Raw genomic sequence first — 26,788 nt, 5'->3', positions numbered from 1 at the left:
TGTATAATGATTCCCCAAAATATAAGCCACCGATCGATTGAACCTGCTTGATCGGAAACAGTATTAGGGGTATATGGGCGATTGAAACTGCCTTCCTGTTGGCTGTATTAGTAGTGTTATTCTAACAACACGCCAAGCCGTTCCCATAGGGGACGTTAGCCACAAGGAAGGACGTTGTAAGTAATACTGTTTCATATGGTATGCCCTCTTCAACATCTAATCCAATTTCTCTCGCCGTTCCCTTACGGTACCTATCCTTCTAGTATTCATTGCTTTCTTATCCATGCTCCCTCTTACTTTGAGCAAAATAGACCGATATGCCGGTAAACAAATTAAATATTTTGCCATATAAAAGAAACGAAATATTTTGTATTTAGATTGCAAGCATGCTGAAAAAAATCGATTTAATCTAAATTGTATCTGAAACGGAAGTTCAAGTTCTATTTTGCATGCTTGGTGGATTAGATCACAAAAAAAGCTTGATAAATCACACTTCAAGGGGACAGGATACGTCATCGATTTCGGAATTTTCCAAAGCAGTTTTCTCGTTAAAAATCAAGAAAATTTTCAAAAAATGGGTTCACTGTATTCTATTTTCACAGGGAACACATTTTCATTGAATAATTTTTAGTTCTGAACAGAAAAACTGCTTTCGAAGTTTCGATGATGATGATGATTACGATGAAGGAGCGTTGAACGTTAAATTTTATGTATACATATATCAATGAAACCAGTGTTATACACAACTTTGGCGACCTGTAGCTAAAAAATGTGACGTACTGGTATATATCTGAAAACGGTATCAGATTCAGCAATCCCAAATCTACTAAAGATACATGATTTGATCCTTGAGACACGCAAAAGTGTCATTTTTGTTACGCTGTGTTCAAACACTACGTCAATCACTGGCACAGCCATAGGCTGACCATACGTCCCGTATTTAACAGAACAGATCCGTTTTCACGACCTTGACGGGATGTCCCGTCGTTTTATTGAAAATTCTTAGTTTGTCCCGTATTTTTGGAACAGTGTTTTTTTAGATTCCTATAACTTACCCATGCTTCTCTTTGCAAGTAATTTCCAGATCGTCTTTCAGAGTGCGTTTTTAGTATTTTAACATTCACTTATGATAAAATATTTGCACCATCAACTAAGGTAATATTTTTTTCATGCTCATGTTTTTGACAATTCGCGACCAATTTTCCTGATTTTGGTTCAGTTTTATTTTTGCAATTAAATCTAAAATTTGGAAATTGGAATAAGGGTAAGCATACAAATTTTGATGATTTGATGAGAATAATATCGAAATTTTGATAATGCATAATCCAAAACCAAACTTTTAAATCGACACTGATTCATTTAAACTTACGAAAGCTTATTTTTAGTTAAATCTTCTTGACCCGCTTCCAAATGTTGGCAATGAAAAACATGAAAAATATCTTTAATAAATTTTTGATGTAATTGCTTGACTGTTTAAGGCCGGCATTGAAATTTGTATTCATCATCGATGATTGTGGCTCATTCAACTCACGATATTGAATTAATAAAAATCAGTTGGTTTTGCTCTGACATAGCTGAAAAAGTATCAACATACTTTCTATATATAAGCGTACATAGTGATACTTTTTTATATCATTTTTAACTATGAACTTTGAAATTACAGCAGCAATTGATTGACGAATGACAGGCTAACAAGCCTTTAGATCCAAATAAGAATAACTAAGCTCTCTGCCGGTGGTGGGACATTTCGCATAAGGACGTTTTGCGCCAGTGGCACCATTTTTCAATCTTTTTTAATATGTGAATTGCGATATTTTTTTTTTTTGTTATTCGGTCTTTTGCACCATTTTCCTCAAAAGTATTGAAGTTTTCAACATCCGTATATGCACAGAGTGGTGCTAGAAACTGCTTTAAAATCGACATAGATTCCAAAACTAGATGAGTTTTTTTGAGAACTTGAGAAAAATTGGTGCATCCCATCAAAAAAGCATCGCAATTTTAAAGTTTATGTTTGTGGTTAACAATTATGCTACCGGTAGAGAGGTTAATGTGCAACTGATTAAATCGACTTTTAAGAAGTGAATTATTTAAGCAATAAAACATTGTGGCCTTGAATCGATTTACGTTAGAACTCATCGTAATGGAATCATTTTTGTCTAACTCTTTCTTTTAAGATGAAATAGATTCTGTATGCTTGCCAGAAATGATGTTTTGCATCTAAAATTTTAATCTATTCAAAAATGAAACATTTTTAAGATTAGAGTTGTTAAAAACACTGTTTCGCAGGACACTGTTAGGAAGATTATTTATCTATATATCAATATATAAATGAAAGTGGAGTGGTGTTTGTATGTCACGAAATAGCTTGAGAACGGGTGAACGGATTGACGTGAGTTTTTCACAGTTGAAGTTGACAAGAGATGCGACGTGATAGTTCGAGGAAAAGCTTGGGAAAGTCTCCGGAATAATCGAAACAATGGGAGAAGACTAATGTGTAATTTTGTATGCGGGATAACATGACCTTTCCCAACAGCCTACAGGATAGCAATAAGGCAATCCATGAGACAGCTGCGATCAGCTGGTTTTTTGTTTACCATGAGATTTTGACGTTTCGCGGTCGGTTTTGTTTTCCCTTCCGTTTCGGTTGCATGCACACTTTTAGCTGTCAGTCCTATCGCGGAAAGCCCTCATGGATAGCCTTATACGAAGTTTGTCGGGACCAAGTAGATAAATTAAAACTGTGAACGACCATAAGTAGTGACAAATGAAATTCCCCTTTTTTGTGATTCTGCGGTCGATTAATTTAATAACCTGAAAAGTCGTAGTTCTTTAAATTTTTCATTATTTTTCAATGAAATGTATATATTGAATACAAATACGTGTAATTGAATGTCGTCTCTTAAGGCTGGTTTGCTACTGACAAGAAAAGGAATCGCCTATCTCGATGCGTGGAAAATTTCTTCCAATAAATGGTCAAGAAAATCACATTTTTCTGATCGCAGCACGCAGTTGAGAAAAAATGGACAAACATTTCAAAAGGGCACATCGACATTGGTAAACATTGGCTTTGCAAGACGCTCTTGAGCCCAATTCAACTCGATCACGTTCACCAATACCACTATCAGGAAGAGCTAACACCAATCTTTCTGATAGTGCTAACACCACTTGCGTGGGCGGGCTAAAAAGGGCTCAACAGCAACGTTTCTTAAAAAAAGGTTCAAGACCTCTTGGGCCCTTTTCAAATGTTTGTCCAGTAGGCGAATTCCGGCGCGTATTTTCTTCGAAGAAAAGAAAATTTTCTTGCTGGTGGATTATGGAAGAAAATTTCTTCTCTTCGAAGAAAATGTGCGCCGGAATTCACCTGCAGAAATGTCACTTCAAAGGGGGCTCTCTGTAGGAAATTCCTTGACCCATTCAGTCAAGGAATTTCTTTACTTTTCTTGAGCGAAACAGCATACTAAGCTTTAGCAGGAGTTCGTTACGTAATATTTGAATGAACCCTAGTAGGCGTACCTGTTACAAATGGTTAAAAACATTAAACATCGATGAAGTGAAATCGATCACTGCAGCAGATACACCGGCATTATACTAAGCACGAAATATTTTTTTGCAGTGAATGAAATTATCGCGGAAATGAGACGAAAACAGGTATTTTTCAAGCAACCCGACAATATGTTGCCGCCTTTATTTGCGAGAAACAGATTTCGTGAAGTGCTATAATTGTTGATCATTGTGCTGACGAAAAGCCAAGATCGATCCGATCATATGCACTGATCTAACTTTATCGGCTCTAAACTTATCGCGATAATTATCAGACGGTAAATAACAAAAATGTTTGCCGCCGACGGGGTTCGAACCCATGCCCACGAGCAAAAAAATTTTCAAAACGCGCGTGCACCATAACCACTCGCCCACGCCAGCTGAACGAAGGGGGAGAGAAATTTGGTATATAGCTACACTCAAAATAATCCAAACGTCATTGTTACGTGAAAACATACGTGATTTTTTTCCATCGCACTTTTCACGTAGCTCTTACGTAAATCATAGGTAGCCCAGAATGAACGCATGAACTTTGGAAGTTCGTCCATTCCACCGTCGCTAAACGTAAGAGCTACGTGGATTTTCCGGTAGCCTTTACGAAGCGTTTCAATAGGACCTAGATGGTTTTGCATTAAATTTAACTGTAATAAAGACCAATCTTATTTCTAATAGGCTTTGGAAGAAAACTACTTCCCAACTGGAAAATGTAAACAAACTTAAAAGATTGTGATATTTTTATTGTCAATCTGAGCATTTTAAATCCTGTTTTCCAATTTTGTGAGTTTGGTCTGTCTTGTTGTATACATATATATCCTTCGCGTGCTGTAATTGATAGAGATTATAAATCAGGTATAAAATATAAAGTAATGCAGGGATTCTTCGGTATTCAAAGCATATTTACCTTGAAATCAATCTTACACAGTGTTTAAAGCAACAGCAGCTTCTGAAGTTCTTCAAAAATCAAGCGGATGGCATCTTAGAATTTGAGCTCAACACCGAATGTACGTACACTATGCAGATGTCAAAATGAACTTGGGCACTTACGTGAATTCCCCGTAAGTGCGATAGGTAACCTCAGTAAACATTACCGAGTCACTATTTGGTGGTTATGAATGGTTTAGTGATCTTTATCTTAGTCAGGTTAAGTGGAGGTAAAATGAATTCGGAATGATCTACGTGATTTTGATGACGTTTGGATTTTTTTGAGTGTACATGCGGAAGCGAAGGACACTCAAAACGACGAAACAAGAGAAGAACAGAAGGAAGCCAACTTTTCGTTGATACAGTTAACTCTCCCTTACTAGATATTCCTTATCTCGAAATCGAGTTAGAGAACCATAGTAAAATTTGATTTTCATGGCTAACTCGATGGTCCCTTGGAACGCAGTTGCACTGCTTTTGTATTCTGTAACTCGATACCTCCCTAACTCGATGGTCCCTTCAATATCGAGTAAGGGAGAGATGACTGCACGCAAAAAAATTGTGCGGTAAAAACTACCATTCTAGGGGGTTAACTTAAGCGCTCGCACCGGCAATTTTCAGCAGACCAGAAATGCGCTTGATTTTACCATGTCTGTTGTCGAAATCAGGTTGTTGTAAATTATTTCTGTCAAATGTACCAGTAATGTGGTGGGATGTACCGCAAACATTGTAAATTGGTCTGAAATTCCATGGTAGTTTCAAGAATGGGCGTAGTCAGCTAAAATAGTAATTTTTACCACAGATTTTTTTCCCGTGTGTAATATAAATTCGCTGCTGCAGATCTCGTGAGAGCACACTCTCGCAGTACTGGACGGGTACACAACTTGGTCATGGTTCTCATTACTTCAACGCTTGTTTCAGTGTATACTATAGGATATAGACTAGAAATCCTTCACTGATAAAAATCCACACGCTCGATCTGTGTGTTTAAAATTATGGATTGATTCATGAACGTCCATATCGATTTGCTATGATTTTCTTGCAAACTTCGTGTGTGTTACACATTAAATTCCTGTGTTTTGCTTCATGGATTGATTCATCAACCGACAACAGGGATTCCATATTTTTTCCACATAAGTTCCCGAAGCTTTCTCTTCAGATTCGTATGTGTCAACCTATGGACGCATAGATCATCACCCCAACACGGATTCAGTGTGTTTTGCTTATGGTTATCTTGTGTCATAATCATCATGTTCAAGTTGGTCGATTCATTGATTTGCGCAATGAGATTGTTATGATGAAATCCATGAGCTATGCTATCGATTTCCATGTTCAAAGCTTCTAAATTGTTTGTGATAACCCATGGGATGCATAGTGAACTGAATTGCGGTTGGACCTCGTGTCGAACGACAGTCATCATCATGCTTCCAAAGAGAAGTAGCAAATTTCGAAGCTGAAAGTGTTAGATGAAAATTTGTGAATTCGATTTTTCTTTTATTAGTGAAATTGACCGATATACGAGAAAGGTAGAATTTTCTATAAGAAAACATTGATTATAATGTATAGTTTAATAGAAAAATCGGATTCCACTAACAGATTTTCCTGGCTTTCAGTTTCGAAAAAAATGGAATGCTTATCCCTGGCTTCCCAAATTATGGATTTGCGGCGCCCCGCTTGTTGCTGGCTCACGAGTTTGAAAAAAAAACCAAGAGAGCTTGCGACAAGCAGAGGAGCCTCGGATCCATATTTTGGGGAGCAAAAGTTTTTCTACCAAATTTCTTCTTTCAGTCCCATGATATTTATGTTCTATCACACATGACTATCTGAAGCTTCTACATTTCGAATTCAATAAGCAAATCAGTTGGTTTTCATGATTTAATATTTGGAAATTCATGTTTGTTTCACATGACAACGTAATGTTGATACACATGTTATTATACCGTGAAATCAATGATGAAATCCATATGGCTACCACACTCAAATCATGTGGTTTTCCTCATTGCGCAAATCTATAAGTAAAACACACGACCTTGACGTGTAGATTTTTCTCAGTGTTTATAAGAGAGATTCGCGGAAGCTGACATTTCTGTCAAAGTGTGAGCCAATCGAGCAGCGAGAGCTGTCAAAGTGTGAGCCAAACGAACATGCGTTATGTTTGTTTTGAAATTTTCTTGAGGAGTAATGTAATCCGCTTGAAATTATTTCGGTAAAAGTAATTTTGCATAAAGCGAAAAAATGAAATGTTTTACTTTTTTGAATTTTTGTCAATGCGATTTTTAGTTTTTGATTTTTTTGGCTGTTTATTAGTTTTGATATGTAGCTCAAAGATCTATAACGAAACAAAATACACTTACAGCAATGAGGAAGTCATGCCCGTGTTACAATATTATTCTCGACGCCGAGCAAAATCAGCACTGCTGGTCTGTTGCCAAATCATTCCATTTTACTTCCGCTTATCTCTCTATAAAGGATCACTAATATAGACCAATCCAGTTGCCTGCGTAGTAGTGCAATGTTGACAAAATTTTCTTTGTTTGCTGTGAGAACTGTCACAGCATTGCTTTTGTTTGCTGTGACAATGCAAATATAAACAGAATTGCTGCAAAACATCAACTTCCTTGTTGGACTGACGTTGACCGAAAGTTCAATGACGTCAAACAAACATCGATACATTTGCATTCTGAGGAAATCGACTTGTGTAAGATTGATTGTGCGTTGGTATTCGTGGCTTTTTGCTTGGATACCTCTATTATCGCACGTCTCTTTTCGCCGGAAAATCGGCTTGAGCCATAGACTTGATTATCGCCGTGACCGATAATTTCACTCCCTGATTTTTTGATCGATTATTAATGAGACAGTAATTCTTTGGACATCCCTATCGACCAAAACATGTTGCAACGATGAACTGATGCTGAGGAAGAGCACAAACTGGTGGTGTAGTGCTAGTTTTCGCTGTTCTTAAAATTTTGTGAATGTTCAAACTTTTGCATTTTCGTCAAATAATCTGTAAAATGGTAAGTGTTTTGTTTAATTTACAAGATATTTAATTGATCAAATCTACATTTGCCGCTAGGAGACCAAATCACCATATTTCTCCCCAAAGAAAACGCGCAACTTTGTCAAACAGCAGCACGTTAGTCTCAAAGCCAGCCTACTGCGGAAAACCTCAACGGCCAATGGCGAAAAAAGCGGGTTGAGTTCCTCTACCGCCGTTCCCATCAAATCAACTGTTCCGGAAATCAAAATTGAACAACTGGCACCGACAACATCGAACCGTAAACCTCGCCAAAGTAGGAAGCAAATCAAAGTTGAATCAAGTCCGGATCGAGCGGGACCTTCCCCAACATGCTTCCCCGGAGAACGAACCCCAACCAAGCGTGATCTGGCTTCCCTTGTGGCGCAATCCCCAAGCAAACAAAGCGCTAGAATCAAAATCGAAGATAAATCTCCGTTGGAAGCGGAAGCTTCTGTAAAACAAGCAAAATGGGAACCGGACAATTGGCGCCAAATATTGGACAACATTCGCCAAATGCGACAGATGATGCCAGCCCCAGTCGATACCATGGGCTGTGATCAGTTCAAAGATGACCAAACCGTCCCCGCCAAAATAAGAAGATACCACACTTTGGTCTCTCTGATGCTGTCCAGTCAAACCAAAGATCAGGTTAACTTTGAGTGTATGCAAAGATTGCGAAAGCATGGTTTAACTCCGGAGAACGTTGTAGCAACAGATGTGGCCGTCTTGGAGAAACTAATCTATCCCGTCAGCTTTTACAAGGTAAGTTTTTTTATTTTCAAAATCATCTCAACAATCTAGTATCGTCTAAAAACCTATCACACATTTTGACCCTTCTTTGCAAGAATGTCGCTAGCTATTTTTTCCAAATCGTCTAAACTAAGCTGCTGAACTTTACTGTCGAAGTCATTCATAAACTCGTTGGTCAGTCGCTGGGATTGCTCTTCCTGCAGGTACTTCTTGAACTGTCGGAATATAACTTCCCTCAGTGGGTCGGGTTTCTTCACCACCAGCGTAAGTTTGGTGCCGTCCTTGATGTTACCGTAGGATGCGACGGTTTTCTCGTCGGACAGAGTCTTTCCCACGAGCAGCAATTTCTGATGCTCCACCGGGATCATACTTTTGCGCTCGAGATCCTGCTTGATGTCCATGATGGTGGATTCCTCGGTCGCCTTGATTGATTGGTCGCGGGTTAGAATGGATGCAAGTTAACGTGGGCGTATTTTGGGTGTTCTACTGTACCTACCTCAACGACATATTCGTCTCCTTTGAGAATTTTGATTGTTAGTTTCATTTTTTGTTGTGTTGTTTCGAAATTGCACAGAATTGCTTTAAAATTTCTCAGGTCAAAGTATGTGTTTTTTGGTGCTAAAGATGGAGACGCGACAGCGAAGGTGGTAATCAAAACAAATCACCAATGACATGCGTGCTAGATTTGACCAGGTTTGACCATGTGGTGAATTTCATTGTACACTGAGATAAATACGAGACGAACATTTCAAAAGGTCCCATCAGACTTTTGCCTTTATCGGAGAAAATAAGCATCGAAAAAATCGTGATGAAAATCAAATGCCAATTAGAATAGAAACATAAAATAAGACATTGAACTTCATTTCTAAACGTAAAAAAAGCTCAAAAATTCAAAAATGATGTTCATTCTGCGGAAAATTACATGTTTACGTTATTTTTGGATATTTTTATCACATGAGACCTTTTGCACTTTTATTGTCAGTTGGGACCTATCAAATGGGTCTTTATGAAAATACCTTTGGTACTTGGGTCATTTGTAAAACTCAATGAAAACTGGTAAATTTTGATTAAGTTTGTAAAGAATAATGGATTCAAATCAAATTTACGTCAACTAGAGTAAAATATTATAAAAAATATTGGGCAATAGTATGGTATTCAAAAAAACAAAATGATTTCTTTGGTAGATTTTCTTTTTTCTTTTGTATCAAAGGCATGCAGGGTACAGTCTATGATATTACTCATACACGCTTTAAGATAATAATGAGGGAAAGAGGATGGGATGAATATTACAAAAGGAGAACTTATCCAGTGCACATGAGTGTACGATACTGTTGAAGACTGGTGGTAGTCGAAATTCTCGAATCTGTCAAAATATAAGCATTTGAGGGAGGAATAATATTCAATCTACTTCAAGTCTGAACATACAGTTTTGTTTGCATACTTTAAAGAAGATTGCAATCAACAGACCTTGCAGAAGACATTAGACTTGTACTCGCATCTTTGAACATGATGGAGAGTGACACTAAGAGTTCGAACACCTTAATGTATGGATGATCCAATAAAATTATATTTTGTTCTTTGCATTTTGTAGAAGCCAGGCTTGGGCTGATCTGCTCTCTTTCTTCAATAATGCTTTTTCGATACTGCTGATGACTTGCTTTAACGACATTTTCTTTACAGTAACTGGAAATCGAATCAAGATCGATCATTTCTTCTGTACCCGTTGAATCACTGATCAGTTTTCTCAGTGATTTATCATTTCCTTTGATGGATGCAAGGTATATATGGGTGGCGTGGCTACTGTAGAGGAGAGATTGCCTACAACCAAGCAAGGAAAATCGTTATACGTATGTGCCATTTGTATATCGGGAAAATTACTTACTGCTTTTGACTCGAGTGTTGGATAAATCTGTCAACCTACATCTGTCGTACTTTGCGTGATTCTGTTGCAAAATCCAATCCGTTGTACGGGCATTTGCAACATTCCCGTAGCTTGACATTTTCATCTCATGAAACGGAACACGATGAATGCTGCTGTTTTTTGCAAGGATTGTTGACCTGTCCTGCAGTTAGTTTCAAGCATGCTGCTTCGGTAGAGTCTCCGTACCATTTTGAAAAGTTCCAGTGCGCTCCTTCCAGCTCCGTGGCGACTCAGCGCTTTTCCTCTTAGAGAGCTTAAAAACTGAATTATCCTTCTTTGAAGGTGCAGGTTCGGCATTTGCAACTCTCCCGTAGCTTGAATACATCGCACGAATCATCTATCTGCGGAGATGTAGGTTGACTACCATAGTGACTGCTGCCATCGGATCTTTGGCTTCGACGTGATGCTGCTTCTGAAATATTATTCATCCTTAAATTTTAATCTTATTCAATGCACTGAACTTTACTTACGTATGAACATCCGGAATTGGTCTTGTGTAGGATCCATTTTTATTAATTTAACTCAAAATAGTTTCAAAATCACTGTGAGAGCTCGCTTGCATGCCAAAGGTCCCATGTGCAATTTTGTAAACAAAAATCGAAAATGACAGATGAGACCTTCGGCGAGCAAAAAGTCCCATCAACAGAGCTGGGCGATATTATCGATAATGCAGTTGGGTCGTTTTGTTTTTTTCGAATTTAAAGGTTAATAAATAAAAACAAGTTAACTTTTAAAAGAAAATCGTTATATTTTATGCTGAGGATTTGGAAAATAGTGATAACTCAATTTGAGTAAAAATGTTAGTTAGGACCTTTAGAAATGTTCGTCTCGAATAATTCTGGAGCTCGATTTGAAATGGTCCTAAGTAACAAAAGTAGAATACTCGTGTTTATTTAACCATTAGGTAGATTCTACTCAGCTTAATATGAGGGTAAAGTACCATTTTGATATTATATTTCTTCAAAAATACAAAAATAATTGACACTTTGACGTAATTAACAGAAACTAGGAACAATAAAAATTTGTTCATTCGTCCTATTGCGCTTTCAGTCGAATGTAGCTAAATCTGAAAAAATGCGTATTCGACCTTTTGTCTTATATCTTCAAGTTTACAAAATCCCCCAGAATCAGACTCTGGTTGAGCTACTAAGCAAATCATTTATTGAGATGAAGGCAAACAGCAGTGCTGTGTCATTTCCAAGGAATTCATTTTTTAGTGTTCCCGATTGTGAAAGATCTTAAGGAAAACTTTAAGAAAACCGACAGCGACAATTTGCTCTCTTCGTTCAACTTTGGTTTAATCTTCGGCCTGTTGTTTTCCGAGCATCACCACAGAAGTACCGATGATGCCTTATGAAGATTTTTTCAAAGATACGAGCAAGTAAATCTATCCGACAGCCGCATCCGTTGCATCTTCTGTAAAGTAGACATTTTGCGGAGATGTGAATTTGCACTGAGTAACATCGCTGATCGCATTAATCGCATCGTCAACGTTATGCAATACATACCTTTATGTAGAAAACTCCAGAAATTCTCTGAAAATCTCTATTTCTGTTTACAACGGTGGGTCGTATGTGCTTCACTGACCATCAATCAGTCCGATCGTACTTTGACGTATGGACATTTTCAGACGTCAAACGTCTGAACGTGCCCGTTCGATGTGCAGCGGTGACTGGCATTAGGTCGTATCGATTAGGTCGAATGAACCACAAACAATCTCAGATAGACGGAAAACTTATTTATGCTCGTAAATTAAAAAAAATGAGTGTATTCTTATGCGTTTGTTTAAAGGTTTACTGGGAGGGATTTCGTTTTGTGTCTTAATACGTATATTGTGTGCTTTTTAGCTGTTTGCTTGAAATAGGAATTGAATATCGTTTGAGAAACTTCATAGAGAGTTATCTCAGACAGTCAAAAATGTCACATTCGACCTTTTCAAATCGAGCTCCAGAATTGCTTGCGATGAAGCTTTGGGTAAACGATCGACATTGGGTAAATAATTTTCGTCATTAAGGGCCGATTTCTTCACCTTCGCTTAAGCCGTAAACCACGTTTACCCATACGATTAAACCAGGTTTAAGGGCTAAGCGATGGTGAAGAAACCGCTTATAAGCTAAGTATGCTAAGTATAGAGATACAGAACATAAAACCAGTGCAACTGCGATCCAAGGGACCATCTAGGTAGCCATAGAGCGTTGCATATGACGAGCCTAACCTCACTTATTTGACAGCTGCTGGTCCTGTTGTTTACGTTTCGGACTTAGTCGTTTTTTCCATCATTTTTTCATCTTCGCATTTCTATCACCAGCATGCTGATGGTGACGATTTTCCACGGTAGGAAGATAGAATAGTACGATCCGTGGGTATCTGCAGTAGATTTGACCTCTCCTCGCAGCAAACTTTCACGAAATTAAGAATGTTTCGAAAAAAGTACTAAGTCCAAACTGTAAACAACAGGACCAGTACCTGTCAAAATTGATGCGTGACGTCACAGTGCAGTGGAGTATGTAAACCAAATTTTACTATGAACCAATGCATGAATTTACTAATTTGACGTTTGAGCGGTGCCATATTCATTCGTTACCATGGCCACATAAATAACACGGCACCGCTCAAACGTCAAATAATGAACTCGTGTATTGATCCATGGACCGATGCACGAGTTCATTAATTTGACGTTTGAGCGGTGCCGAATTCACTAGTTTCCATGGTCACATAAATAACACGGCACCGCTTAAACGTCAAATAATGAACTCGTGCATTGGTCCATTGTCGAATTCGTGTTTGAACCTACACTGAACGAAATCTCCCGCCATTAATTGAATGATTTTTGCCTCATCCGAGCCCCAAACCTATTTTCTGACAAAAATAGAATGATTTTCATTGTCGTCAAAATCATCTGTTTACAAATCACACCGAATGAAAATCATCCAGCCTCGAAATGATTTTTATTCTTCTAAAATAAAATCAAAATTGAATGATTGCCATACACCAATGTAAACAACTCCCATTATCTTCTGGTTCGTAATTCAAAACAATTCAAATTAAAAATAAATAATAGCTCATTATTGGTGGTTTTGCTCATATCACTTTTTTTTTTATTTTTATTTTTTTTTTTTTAAATTTCTTTATTAGTATCATTCCAAACATTACATTCATTTCTTATATCTAGGTGTTCTGTGTTATTTGACAACACTATCATCCTAATTTGGTAAAACAAATTTAAGATTTAATTAACATTTTGTTAACAACATATTACATTTCATTTGCCGTAGCAGTTCAGTTTTTTTACAGGTGAGTTGATTTCACCTGCTTATAAGAGAAAAAAAAAACGTTTTTAATGCTCATATCACTATTTATTTTGATTACAAGGCCATATAAATACATATAATAACACTTATTAAATTACTGGATGCCTCTAACATACCTGGTTGGAACGAACATGAAGTGACTGCTCTTTTGGTACCCGCGATGACTCGTGCGTTGAATAGTTCTAGATCCCTTTAAAAGTAATTAACAGACACCACAGTTATAGTTGCTTCTCGATAATAACATCATAGAATGAAAAATTACCTTCAAACACCACGAAGAAACTCTGAACCTCGTTGTTTCCACCATGTTTTCAATAAGATTGACAAGGATGATTTGAAATCTAGGATCATTAACTTTCCAGATGACATTTTGGACTGTAATTGAATGATTTTTGATTTGGGGCATCGAAGAAAAGAAAACCCGTCATAAATTACATGTTATTCATTTGTTTTCACGCAATTCAATTATTTGCTTAATGTCATACGGATATGCACTAAAAATCATCAAAACATTGGATGATTTTAGTTCAGTAGTCGGTGGATGCATCATACCCTCTAATAATCATTCAAAATAAGGATTATGAAGATTTCCAGTCAAGTGAATTGCAAATCATTCAATTCATGGCGGGAGATTCCGTTCAGTGTAGGTTGGAACTGGCGCAACCCGTTCTGAATCACAGTTTCAACCCCAACCCGATTCAGGTTCGACCGAACTACAATTTATTTGACATTGGTTTGTTTATGTGTTGATCACCGACCCAGTTCCTAAAAACGAAAACGACATATGGCTCCCTAATTCGATATCGAGATAGGGGTTCATCCAAAAATGACATCCATCATTAGGGGGTGGGTGGGGTTGTCTATGGAAGTGTGACAGTGCACGTATTAGATATTTGAAAAATGCGTGACAGAGGAGAGAGAGGGGGGGGGGGTCTAGAATGGACTTATCCACGGTCTTCTTTTATCATCAACTTTCTTTTTCTTTTCTGCTCTAAATGCGGGCAATGTTTACATAAAATGACATCCGGACCAACATCCAGACGACGAATTTTCACCGGATGAACATGAAGTGGATGAATGCACAACGAAATCGTTCATTTTTTGTAAACACGGCCCGCAGTAAAAGGTGTTCTTCCCGGTGGAAGAAGCAGCGTGACGTCATTGTAAATTAGTTCATTGGGTTGTTTAGCGATGAAAAGGTTACTGTTTTTCGTAGCTTGATCGAAAGAGCACATTTTTCGAAGAGTAATATAATTTTATTGCGCTACAAAGTCTTAATTTAAACATTATAAAATTAATAATGAAGATTTCAGTCTGAAGACTAAATGACATTTCAATTTACATAATGACAGCTCGTCCCGTAGTGAAATTTGTCGAGGGGTGATTCAATAGTGACTTCCATACTAATTTTAAACGTGTTTTAAAAATAGTTACTGGTCACGGAAAATTATGAAATTTTTGGTTCTGAATCCATTTTTGACGTAGAATGTGATTTTGTAAAAAACTGGATACCCTTAAATAAGCCAATTCCCTAAAACGATGGACGTCATATTTGGATCTTCTCTAGGAAATATAAAGTAAAGGAGAGTTGTATATGCCATATTAATCTATAATGTGCTATGTTTAAATGATACAATAGTATTTATAAAATTTGATTGTAAAACTATTCAAAACAATTATTTTGCTTATGAATTTTGCTTCATTGTATCTACTGTAACAGTGGTGCATCAGTGCTTGTAATGACGGGCCCTAAAAGAATGTCATCGGTCGAATAAAGTAATTCTTTGCAGATATTTGTGCTTATTCTGCGCAGCGTGTGAGTCGAGACGAGTTGCTCTCACCTCGAGTGACGTGAGACGACTATTGTTAATCAATTGGAACCGAGCCGACAAATGTCACCTCAATCGACTCGTCTCACCTCACACGCCGCGCAGAATAAGCACAATTAATATGCGGAAATCTCGCGTAACAATTCTTAGCCGAGTGGTTAGAGTCCGCGGCTACAAAGCAAAGCCATGCTGAAGGTGTCTGGGTTCGAATCCCGGTCGGTCCAGGATCTTTTCGTAATGGAAATTTCCTTGACTTCCCTGGGCATAGAGTATCGAGATACGAATGCGAAAATGGCAACTTTGGCAAAGAAAGCTCTCAGTTAACAACTGTGGAAGTGCTCATAGGAACACTACGCTGAGAAGCAGGCTCTGTCCCAGTGAGGACGTAATACCAAGAAGAAGAAGAATCCTCAGATCAGAAAATTCGATTTATATATTATGCACCACATTTTCAATTCTTATTTTTCAGTATTCAAATCAATCAATGTGACTTCTTGTTAGTTGATTGTCGATTTACTATTTCTTCTCGCTAATAGTCGATTTTATTCTGAAAACTGACAAAAATGTGGAAAAAATTATGATTTTAAATGCTTGGCCCATTTTCGATTTTCATCCATCCATGGGCCTTTTTGTTGGCCAAAATATAATTTTATTAGCGTGCTTGGCCCAAGGCTAGGCCTTTTCGGTTTTCAATGAATGAGCAAGAGAGAGTCATTGGCCTCTCACCATGCTAAGACCAATGTCAGTTTACGAAATTTTCCGATTGTAGGCCCTCTTGATGGAGCGAGAACCAATCATTGGCCTTTTCGAGCGGGGGCCAATGAATGATTTGGAAAAAAGCGATTATTGGCAGTGTTGAAAACCGAGTTATAACGGTAAACTTTATGATTATGTTGACAATGTTTGCATAGTTTGTGGGTGTTGGGAGATGCTATCGAATGATATCAAAACCCGATTTGTTTAGAATTTGATCATTGGCCTTTTAGAATTGTTACGCGAGAAATCACGAAGCAATATTTGAGCGATTCCTCGGATAAATTCCTAAAAAAACTATTGGATAAATTTCTGGTACCATCGACGGAATTTCGAAAGAAAGAACCTGATTTTACACTCATTAAAAGTTATTTTATGCAAACTTCTTACGAAATCTTTGGAGAAATAATTTGTAAAAATACCGAAAACGTCATTCAATAAATTCCTTTTGTTATACCTGATATCGAAGAGTATCTGAAATAAACCTCGCAGGATTTTTTTCAATATCTCAGAACAAGGGCCTTCCTTAACCGAGTGGTTAGAGTCCGCGGCTACAAAGCATAGCCATGCTGAAGGTGTATGGGTTCGATTCCCGGTCGGTCCAGGATCTTTTCGTAATGGAAATTTCCTGGGCATGGAGTAACATCGTACCTGTCACTCGATATACGAATGCGAGAATGGCAGCTTTAGCAAAGAAAGCTTAATAACTGTGGAAGTGCTCATTGAACACTCCTGAGCACTCCTGAACTGAGAAACAGGCTCTGTCCCAATGAGTACGTAATGCTAAGAAGAAGAAGAAACAATAGTGGAAATATGTGGAATCTTGAAGAAATTCTAAAACAATTCGATGTCTTCTCTCTCCTGCGTAGTTTAGATGAAATTTCTACATAAAATAGTGTGAGAATCCTTGCAATCCTGGTGTAAATCATTGAGTCTAAATATATAGATTCCTGTTCGTGTCATCCACAGATTGTTCAGAAATTTCTTCATAGATTCGTTGAGGAAAAGTGCCAGAGATTTCTTCAAAAACACATTCAAGAACTCCCACTAAATCCCATTAGAAATTCCTCTATAGATTTCTCTAGCAAATCTCACGGGTATCCTTCAAAAATAATCCTTCATAAATTTTTAGAGGTATGTTTGAAGGAATTTATCTACAATCAATATTGATACCACCAGTACAATCCAAAAGGATTGTTCTGAAAGCCAAAGGGCCGAGATATTGCTTGGGTTTATTCTACGAGTGGGGTGAGGTGAGCATTGTCGGTCTCGTATAGCGAGGTGACAATAGGGCGATATTCAAAACTGAAAAGGCAATAGATGGCTCTTTTTCAGTGGTAGTAAAAACGAAACCCTGAAGCAAAGAAAGCACCGCGGAAGATGAACTAAACACAAAAAGTTATGTACCGGGTACCCCCGTTGGTTTGTCCACATTTAATCTGAACACTTTTTAATTTGTACCCCGCTTGTTACGTCCGGGGAAAACAGGATATGTGGCCGAATAAAGGATTCACACGCGGACGTAAACGAGAATAAAACATGCACATTTATTGACTACAACTATATACATTATTTACACAATATTACAAACATATTAAAATGTACTGCGGAGAGCGCGCGCCGGCAGCATCTTGCTGCTGTTGAAGTCGATGGCGTTCTAAATGTGATGCTGGTGTTCTTCGGCGTCTGTCATCTATTGCTCATGATAGAGACGAGCCGTGCCGGAAAGCAGATGGGGAAATTGGGCCAAAATGCACCTGCTATTCCGTTGCGCCACAACACCGCTAATTTGCACATCGTTCAAATTAAAAATGGTTCAAACGTTATTTCACTCATGGAACAAAGAAAAGTGAAATGGAACGCTGTGGAACGGTGCGCAGAATCAAAACAAAACAGCAAAAGAGGTGACCAAAAACACGGTTCTAGGGTGACTACAAGTTTAAATTAAACATGAACCCCGATGGTTTGCATGAAGTATCGTTCATGTCCTTGCTATCGATAAAATGAAGCACCTAGGGTTTCCTGATTGGGCTACAGAATGGCTACTCTCGTACCTGACAGATCGTAAAGCACTTGTAGTTGTGAACTCAGCCCATTCCTGTACTTTCGACATCACATCCGGCGTGCCCCAAGGAAGTGTTCTAGGTCCGCTACTCTTCAACATTTTCATAAATGATTTATTCCCGTTGCTCTCGTCGTTCAATCTTTCATTCGCTGACGACTTGAAATTCTACCGCATCGTACGTGGTCCTGTGGACTGCGATGCGCTTCAGGAGGATATAAACGCTTTGCTTGTGTGGTGCGACAACAATGGGATGCGTGTCAATCCCGAAAAGTGCAAGACAATCACGTTCACACGGAGTAACGGTGCGTACCAACATAATTATCGGATGGGCACGGCTATCCTTGATCGTGTACAATCGGGAGCGGGCCATTTGGCATAAAGCCATTTGGCATAACGCCATTTGGCATAAAGGACATTTGGCATAACGGTCATTTGGCATAACGGACATTTGGCATAATTTTTAACTAAGTGAAAGATGAGGGTCATTTGGCATAATTTCAATATATTTTCTGTACATACTTAAATTGAAGATTTTAGCATTTTATTACTGTTTTATTTTAGTAACTGCTGAATCTGTTCTATAATAATTTATTTATTCTCTTCTCTGGCAAGCCGCCGAAGAAGCACAACAAGTGCGGTATGAATCCATCAGAAGATTCCAGTTAAATCATGCCACCTAATTCAATCGGATTTTAAACTTTGTAGATGTATTTTATACGACTTATGTTGACTTCCAATGATCTCGCTTACTAATAGGCGAAATACTGATGAAGGAAAAGATGGTGAATTTCTTTCAGAAGCTTCCAAGTTAAACACTTGAGAGCGACGATTTTTTTATTAAAAATACTCAATTATCGCGGCTCTTAAGGTGAAACAGCTTGGAATCAACTTCTGATATTGCACTAAAACTTCAAAGGCACAAATCTCGCGAAGGAAGCCTCCAACAACAGTGCACTTTTTATTTTGGCTTTGTGCACTAGCAGAAAGCTTAAAATAAGAAGATCAGGAACGTTTGCCTACTATTTCTCCAGTTTTGTGCCTTTGAAAACGCGAGTAGGGTTACAAGTCGGCCATTGTGACGGCCATCTTTGGATTCCGAGATGTTTCACCTTAAGCTAATCGTTTGCAGAGTTGCTCGCTGTCACTATCAACGCATAAAACTTGCTGATTTGTACATGCAGACTGCGAAACAATACGGATCATTCTATATCACATCAACATCATGCTGTCTACTCCATCACCAAGGCATTGATGATTGATAGCGATAGACTATGAATATCAATGATGGGTTAAGTTCAATTTTAAATTAAGCAAATAAAATGGCAACTTATCAATACGATATTTTTGATAAAGCTGCAGATGAATTGAAACTATGTGTTGGTCACAGAAGAACAATAATAGCTTGGAGAATTGTCACTTCTTCTTCATGGTATTATGTCCTCACTGGGACAGAGCCTGCTTCTCAGCTCAGTGTTCTTATGAGCACTTCTACAGTTATTAACTGAAAGGTTTCTTTGCCAAAGTTACCATTTTTGCATTCGTATATCGCATGGCAGGTACTATGATACTCTATGCCCAGGGAAATCGAGGAAATTTCTATTACGAAAAGATCCTGAACCGACCGGGTTTTGGGATTCAGCATGGCTTTGCTTTGTAGCCACGGACTCTAGCCACTCGGCTAAGGAAGGCCCCAGGAGAAGGAGAATTGTCACTCATTCTGAATTGATTATAATCTAGAGTGCGATGTCGCATCACTGCTGTTGTTTGCCAAATCAAAGTGATATTGATAGCTCGCAACTGATATTAATAGTTTATGTAAATCAGCCATACACGATTATGACTGATTTGAGCAACTCGCTACAACTTTGCTGAACATACCAACTCACGATTCGTTAAAATAAAGAATTTGGCCTATACCTACTTCACTCGTGTAATCATCGTAAACAAATTTGATGCGTACACTTTGTAGTACTGAAAATTCTGTGTCCTGCCACTTGGCCGAATGCCGTTTGGCCGAACAGATCATCAGGCCGAATGCCGTTTGGCTGAATCATTAAAATAAAAATCAAATAACGCCACCTCTGATATGTAGGTTTCATAAGTGTGGCCCAATAACTGATAAGCTAAATAATTTGATGTTTTTCATAATGTGACGGGACGTAATTTTTTGTCACTCTCTAAGAGAATGATAAAATCGACCCGTTAATTCAGGACGAAGTTGTGAACTCCTCACATCGCGTCAAGACTCTGAGGTGACGGTTAATTCGCCTCTGGACTACCACAGGTGTAATAAGGTTTCAAGTGTTTTATTGATTTCATCAGATTTTTTTCCTTCTTTTGCACATAGGCTATTCATTCGAGTTATACTATTGAAAATAGTTCAGCTTATATTTTAATTGGGAATTTTACCTTCTTTAAATCATCGGAAGTTCTTTGTAGTTATACTGATAAAACTATTAAATGCATTACACTTGCCTAATTTTTCATAAGAGATTTTTCCTTCTTTTGATCATAGGCTGTTCTTTCAAGAGTGAAGTATAATAAGCTTATAATAAGGGTATCAGGGGTAATATGCACCCCAGGAGTAAAACGACTTTTCGGGGATTCTACAAATATTTTAGAAAAATTTAGACATTTTTCTGGAAGTTGGATTTGTAAAATCGCATGTTGTGGGTCACTCCTATCCGCCCTTGACGAATCTTTTCAATTTTTTTTACAAATACTCATAAAAGGCACCGTGGGGCACTGGTTGATCGGGTTCGTTGGAACACGAAATGTTATTTAAAAGATAATTGTAGTAGCAATGTTGCTGCATTTTTTTCTTCTGTTTTCCAAAGTCATTACCTTGTTTTCAATTTTTAATTTCAAATTAGGAAATATTGCGTCACTGATTGACACCCTAGTTCATCTGTTTAGTCATGATATTTATCTAGAGATTTACCCTTCTTTTAAACATAAGGTATTCTTTCGAGGGTTATTGCTATAGCGATTCGACGCGTTATTTTGTTAAATAGGAATTTGCCCTTCTTTTTAACATGACTTTTTCTTTTGCGTAATATCACAACAGTTTTTTGACATAGAAAAAAAAATATCTGAATTATTATACCAAATAACCCTTACTTTTCAGATGGTTCGATATTATGCCAAATGTCCGATATGCCAAATGACCTTTACTTCACATATGGTTTGATATTATGCCAATTGATTCTTACTTTACACATGGCTTGATATTATGCCAAATGTCCGTTATGCCAAATGACCCTTTATTTTCACATTGTTCAAAATTATGCCAAATGACCGTTATGCCAAATGGCTGTTATGCCAAATGTCCTTTATGCCAAATGGCGTTATGCCAAATGACCTTATGCCAAATGGCTTTATGCCAAATGACCCAGACCCTGTACAATCTATCTGCGACCTGGGCGTCATTATAGATTCGAAGGTGCAATTTAGTGAGCATATTGGAAAAATGACCGCCAAGGCATTCTCCGTACTTGGAATCATACGTCGATATGCTTCCAACTTCACCGACATATACGCTCTCAAGACACTGTATTGCTCTATGGTACGAAGTATTCTAGAATACGCTTCGCCTGTTTGGTGCCCCTACCACATGACGCAAATTCTGGCAATCGAACGCGTCCAGAAAAAATTCCTTCGTTTTGCATTGCGTAATCTAACATGGCATGACCCTACAAATTTGCCGAGCTATATTGACCGGTGCCAGTTGATTAACTTGGAATCTTTATCGGCAAGGCGTTTGAAGCAACAACGATTGTTTATCTTCGACCTGCTTAAAGGTAACATAGACAGCCCAGCACTTCTCGGGGAAATTTGCATCAACGTTCCACCTCGTCGGCTTCGCAACGTGGTTCTACTGGCCATCCCGTACCATAGAACAAACTATGGATTCAATAGCTCATTCAGTGCCTGCTTGCGTGCGTTCAACGAAGTCGCAGATGGGTTTGATTTTAACGTGTCGAAAACAATATTTGTAAATAGGATTAGGAATCGTTTGTAATAGTTTTACTAAGTAGTACAGTCTGTACGTAAATCGAAGACGGTAATTACATAAAATAAAAAAAAAAATAAAAAATAGCAGGGATGCACGGTTTGTAAATAAACTGGATACCTCTAAACAACCAATTGCCACCTCGTTATACGATACCGATAATTCTCACCTCACCCCACGCGTAGAATAATCCCAGCTGTCTGAATAAATGAAAAAATCGCATTTTATTAAATTTCTCTTTTTATGTAGTGAAATTTGAGCCGTAAATATATTTTTACGGGCGCATCATTAGAATCAATTTTGGAATAACATAGGGCGTCTGTACCAGTGATAGTGGCAAGAGTAACGGGTTGGGGAATAAAATATCGCCAGAAAAAAAAACGGGAGCTCCTTTCTCATATCTGAATATGTCATATGAAAGCTTTTTAATTCTATTTTATGTAATAAATAATCTTAGAACGATAAAATCATTGAATCTTTAAAAAAAGCATTTCCTCCTTCCTTTTCATTTCATTTATTTAGTTAACATCTAAACAGGTAACACTGAATCAACAATTTCACGCCACAATACTCGGTTGGTTGGTTGGTGGCCGCATCTCTCCATCCTCGGTTCTGCCCCACGCTCGCCAAATAGATGCGCCCTTGATCCGCTCACCTAGCTCGCTGCGCTCCACGCCTTCTTGTACCAACCGGATCCGAAGCGAACGCCATCTTTGCAGGCTTGCTGTCCGGCATTCTTGCAACATGCCCTGCCCATCGTATCCTTAAAGATTTACCCACCTTCTGGATACTGGGTTCGCCGTAGAGTTGGGCGAGCTCATGGTTCATCCATCGCCGCCACACACCATTTTCCTGCGATTCTATAATATTCCCCAGAATGAACCGTTCCCCAGAATCTCATTCCCCAGAAAGCTTCATGTATTGTGCATTCAAGTAATCGCTGCAACGTCGATGGAACCTTATGGACCGCGGGACAAATATGCGTAGAAAGGCTGAATTGTGATGAATACCTATTTTTTTTGCCGAATATACATAATATAGCTAATTAGTTCGGAGATGTATAATATAATTCTTTTTGTACAACTTGATTGGCTAAGAAATGCCTTAGCCGAATTGTTAAAGTACGCGGCTAAAAAGTTGGAATAAAAACACAAAGCTGATAAGCAGGCTCTGTCCAAGTGAGGAAGTAATGCCAAGAAGAAGAAGAATAAGAAGAAGATGTATAACATATTCAACGAACGGCTTTTTTTTTACTTGAAAACGACTGAAACTGCACTTGACATTTGTATGGAGTTTTAAATAAAAAATTTCAGCAAGATTTTTTAAAAGTTTGAAGTATATAGGTATATATTTTTCTGGGGAATGGTTAATTCTGGAGCAGTGATGAGAAAAGTACTGGAGCAAACATTTACCGCCTCTACATTTACATCTTTCTACCCGACCATCAAAATCCAAAGCAAACCATGACCGTTCAAAACCAAAAAATGTCACGGCTCTTCAAAACTGTAATCTTCTTCTTCCTAACGTTTTTTAACCCCGAATGCGAAATGACTCGAGCACAGTGGTGACACGATTTTTGCGGTTTTCGGGGTTTTGCATTTTTGCTCGATAAAGGTAGCATGAAATTAAACTTGTTTATATGTATCGCAACGGAATGATTGTGCTCTTTCTGTTAGAGCTAATAGATTTCAATTAGTTGAAAACACTAGCGAAATATTAGCGATTGAATGATTTAACACTTTTTTCAATCATTCACCTTGGAATGGCTGCCCGAAAACGGTCATAGTGGAGAGACAAAAACAGTCAAGCAGTGTGTGAACCGTTGGCAGCGCAACGCCTGATGGTATTGATGCTGCTGCTGCTTTGTGTTTTGGTTGAATGGCAGAATCGATGAACTGTGGTGAATTGTGGTCACAGTTCCCAAGACTGTTCTGGAGAACGGAATTCTGGGGAATGGTTTTTTGGGAAATGTTATATAATCCTTTTCCTGCACATCGCGAAAGACCGTCCTAAGCTTTGAAATCTAACTTCTAAGATTGTACAAAAACTTCAAAGGCACTAGTCTCGCGAAGGAAGCATCGTACAACAGTGCCCTTTTTATTTTGACTTTGTGCACTAGCAGAATAATAATAAGAAGGTACGTTTGCCTAATATTTATCCAGTTTAGTGCCTTTGAAAACGTGATTCACAAGTGGACACAAGTCGGCCATTGTAACGGCCATCTTAAGATTCCGAGATGTTTCACTTTGAGCCCTAATTCCTGTTATATATATAAAAAAATATATCCATGTACCTATTATTTTATTTGTTTGTCATGAAGTAACACTAACATTCCAACCCCTCCCTCGATGACTGTGAGGGCGTGACCGGCGCCGTTACCGACATTACTAATTTTGGAGCTTTCGAAATTGTACATTGAAGGTAATATGTAACTCCCAAGCTGCATCTGTTGGTTCCTTGTTCAATTTTGATTATTCCGGTCAATCATGGAGTAGCAGCTACGAATTGTACGGTCATCAATGCTTATGCTTGTATAAAAATTGGCCCCTTTCTAATGATACATTATACTAAGTCACGGACATTTCCAAAATCCATGGAGTTCAGGCACTTTCAAGGCCCCACATAATATTTAATCGTTGTTTTTCTTTCTCCATTAATCAGAACAAAGCCAAGTTCATCAAGCAATCATCGCAAATCCTACTGGACAGCTACGACGGTGATATTCCGGACACCATCGACGGATTATTAAAATTACCGGGCGTGGGCAAAAAGATGGCGCACTTATGCATGCGATCAGCATGGAACGTTGTCACCGGCATCGGTGTGGATACCCACGTCCACCGCATCTGCAACTGGCTCCAGTGGGTGCCGAAACAAACCAAAACTCCAGAGGACACGCGAGTAGCCCTGGAGAAGTGGTTACCTTTCGAACTGTGGGAGGAAGTGAACCAGCTGTTGGTAGGATTCGGCCAAACCATTTGTCCGGCCACTAATCCGTATTGCAACGAGTGTCTAAATGCGACCATTTGTCCAGCAAAGGGAAAGCACGGCATAAGGAAGACACCTATCAAGAGAGAGATCAAGGTGGAGGAGTTGGAGTTCTAATCGGTGGTGGTAAGTTTGAAGTTTATTTTTGATATTATTTTTGCAATGCATTTATTACCTATTAGTACAAATTAAGATGTTTAAGTGCTCATTTGATTCTGAAATAGTTGTGTTCCATTTTTTTAGAACGTAAAAGAAAACCTGAAGAGTTTAGGTTTCACATTCTCGCTCCCAATCTTCGGGAATAATGTCCTGATAGAGTTCGAACATTTTTTCTAACGGACAACGTGGGCCACAGTTTGATATATTAAGTGCTTCCGGGTCTTCGCTGCTGTCTTTGTAGTAAACGGAAACATAAGGCGAATCACTTGATGGCTTCCTTAGTTCGACCAGGACGCAAGCGGCAAATGGTGGGTTGTGAGGTGTGAACAAACCTAAGCCGTTCAACAGATTAACAACGCTGGTATCATGCCCACTGTATATCCAAAGGCTTCTGTTGGGAATAAGGGTTTTGTCAGCCTTCTTTTGGAATCGTGTTAGGATGTCCTTGATCATTGGGCCTGCTTTGAGTCGGGCCATTTCCGTTGTGTTGGTGTGCAATCTAAACATCTCCCCCGATATGGATCTTAAGGGTTCAGGATAAACACTACTGGTCCATGGTGGTAATTTGAGCCCATTTTCATATTCTACATCAAGGCAACTGTACAAATCATAAATGGATTCTACTGAGTCGATTTGCTTTTGCGAATGCAGTGAAGTATAATTAAGGATCGGTTCAATCGATTTATAATACGTCCGATACACATCTGATTGCATGTATTTCTGCAGTAAATGATGGAACTTAGGACAGTTTCTCGTACCAGCTATAATATGGTCCATCGGTTTTGAAACTTGATGTACCGGAATTGGTTGCCAGTGGATGTTTGAAAGCCACAGATCCTTGTCTCTCGGTGGATACAGACCAGCGAGGTTCGACAGGGCACTCATTAGGACACGATCGACTTCAGTGGCTTGTACGTAGATTTCATCCTCTGAATAGGTTTCGCTTATCAGATCGTTATAGCGATTTCGCAACCATTGACCCAAATGAAATTGAGTTCTTTTTCCAACGTTGGTCAGTTGTCCCCAACCGTGTGACCAGTGGCTTTTATCCTTCCATGGGTCGGAGGGATACGTTGCTAAGGGGGTTCTGTTGCCGTGTCGGAAGATCTGATCATTGTTTGAGAAATAATAAATTTCGAGGGAAACTTATTCAGTTTAAATAATCTTACCACATGTGCAAAAACGAGTCTATCGTTGCTAAAATTATCACAGATCACAAATACTGTAGATTGTATAATAGACGCTATCAATACAAAAGTGAGTGCAAGAACTTTCCACATTGCATTTGCTTGTGTTAACTGACTTAAGAGCTGAATTCATCTGATGCCGAACGGGTTTCAATTCCCACGTTCATCAAATGCAAATGATTGAACTATTTGCTGACGAAATAGCCTATGGATTACTAAGTAAAATGATATCCGCTATGGTAGACGCACATCGGTTATATTCCACTGAGCAGCTCGGCATTAGTTATATCCAAGCATTGACTTGTTTGTTGTACTGAATGCAATGATAAGTTTTAG

The 26,788-nt window shown here is 38.5% G+C and overlaps 3 protein-coding genes and 1 long non-coding RNA gene across 4 annotated transcripts; 1 reads left to right on the top strand and 3 right to left on the bottom strand.

Moving 5' to 3' along the window:
• The first annotated feature begins 7,228 nt into the window (after positions 1-7,228).
• On the top strand, positions 7,229-25,327 carry LOC5563719 (endonuclease III-like protein 1). Its single transcript, XM_001647952.2, has 3 exons — positions 7,229-7,475; positions 7,535-8,239; positions 24,780-25,327. Exons 1-3 carry the CDS (start codon positions 7,434-7,436, stop codon positions 25,221-25,223), a joined length of 1,191 nt encoding a protein of 396 aa, XP_001648002.2. The 5' UTR covers positions 7,229-7,433; the 3' UTR covers positions 25,224-25,327.
• LOC5563706 (ubiquitin-like protein 4A-B) lies at positions 8,226-8,886 on the bottom strand. The gene is made up of 2 exons (XM_001647951.2): positions 8,724-8,886; positions 8,226-8,649 (listed from the first exon to the last, which is right to left on the bottom strand). The coding sequence occupies exons 1-2, from the start codon at positions 8,769-8,771 to the stop codon at positions 8,296-8,298; spliced, it is 402 nt and encodes a 133-aa protein (XP_001648001.1). The 5' UTR covers positions 8,772-8,886; the 3' UTR covers positions 8,226-8,295.
• LOC110674076 lies at positions 9,660-10,777 on the bottom strand. The gene is made up of 2 exons (XR_002498623.1): positions 10,619-10,777; positions 9,660-10,560 (listed from the first exon to the last, which is right to left on the bottom strand). It is a non-coding gene; the product is annotated as an uncharacterized LOC110674076 (long non-coding RNA).
• On the bottom strand, positions 25,258-26,769 carry LOC5563716 (testicular acid phosphatase homolog). The gene is made up of 2 exons (XM_001647950.2): positions 26,435-26,769; positions 25,258-26,372 (listed from the first exon to the last, which is right to left on the bottom strand). Exons 1-2 carry the CDS (start codon positions 26,543-26,545, stop codon positions 25,374-25,376), a joined length of 1,110 nt encoding a protein of 369 aa, XP_001648000.2. The 5' UTR covers positions 26,546-26,769; the 3' UTR covers positions 25,258-25,373.
• Between the last annotated feature and the right edge of the window lie 19 nt (positions 26,770-26,788).

Source organism: Aedes aegypti, chromosome 1, assembly GCF_002204515.2.
Source record: "Aedes aegypti strain LVP_AGWG chromosome 1, AaegL5.0 Primary Assembly, whole genome shotgun sequence".
Taxonomy (NCBI): domain Eukaryota; kingdom Metazoa; phylum Arthropoda; class Insecta; order Diptera; family Culicidae; genus Aedes; species Aedes aegypti.
Note: the sequence above shows the minus strand (reverse complement) of the source record. Positions and strands in the feature narration are given on the sequence as shown.

Excerpts from the sequence above, each read along its gene's own strand:
- LOC5563719 (XM_001647952.2), top strand. The coding sequence starts at position 7,434 with ATGTTCAAACTTTTGCATTTTCGTCAAATAATCTGTAAAATG. Across the intron at positions 7,476-7,534 it reads GTCAAATAATCTGTAAAATG|GAGACCAAATCACCATATTT; the intron begins GTAAGTGTTTTG and ends ATTTGCCGCTAG. Across the intron at positions 8,240-24,779 it reads ATCCCGTCAGCTTTTACAAG|AACAAAGCCAAGTTCATCAA; the intron begins GTAAGTTTTTTT and ends TCCATTAATCAG.
- LOC5563706 (XM_001647951.2), bottom strand. The coding sequence starts at position 8,771 with ATGAAACTAACAATCAAAATTCTCAAAGGAGACGAATATGTCGTTGAG. Across the intron at positions 8,650-8,723 it reads GAGACGAATATGTCGTTGAG|GCGACCGAGGAATCCACCAT; the intron begins GTAGGTACAGTA and ends CAATCAATCAAG.
- LOC5563716 (XM_001647950.2), bottom strand. The coding sequence starts at position 26,545 with ATGTGGAAAGTTCTTGCACTCACTTTTGTATTGATAGCGTCTATTATA. Across the intron at positions 26,373-26,434 it reads GACTCGTTTTTGCACATGTG|ATCTTCCGACACGGCAACAG; the intron begins GTAAGATTATTT and ends AACAATGATCAG.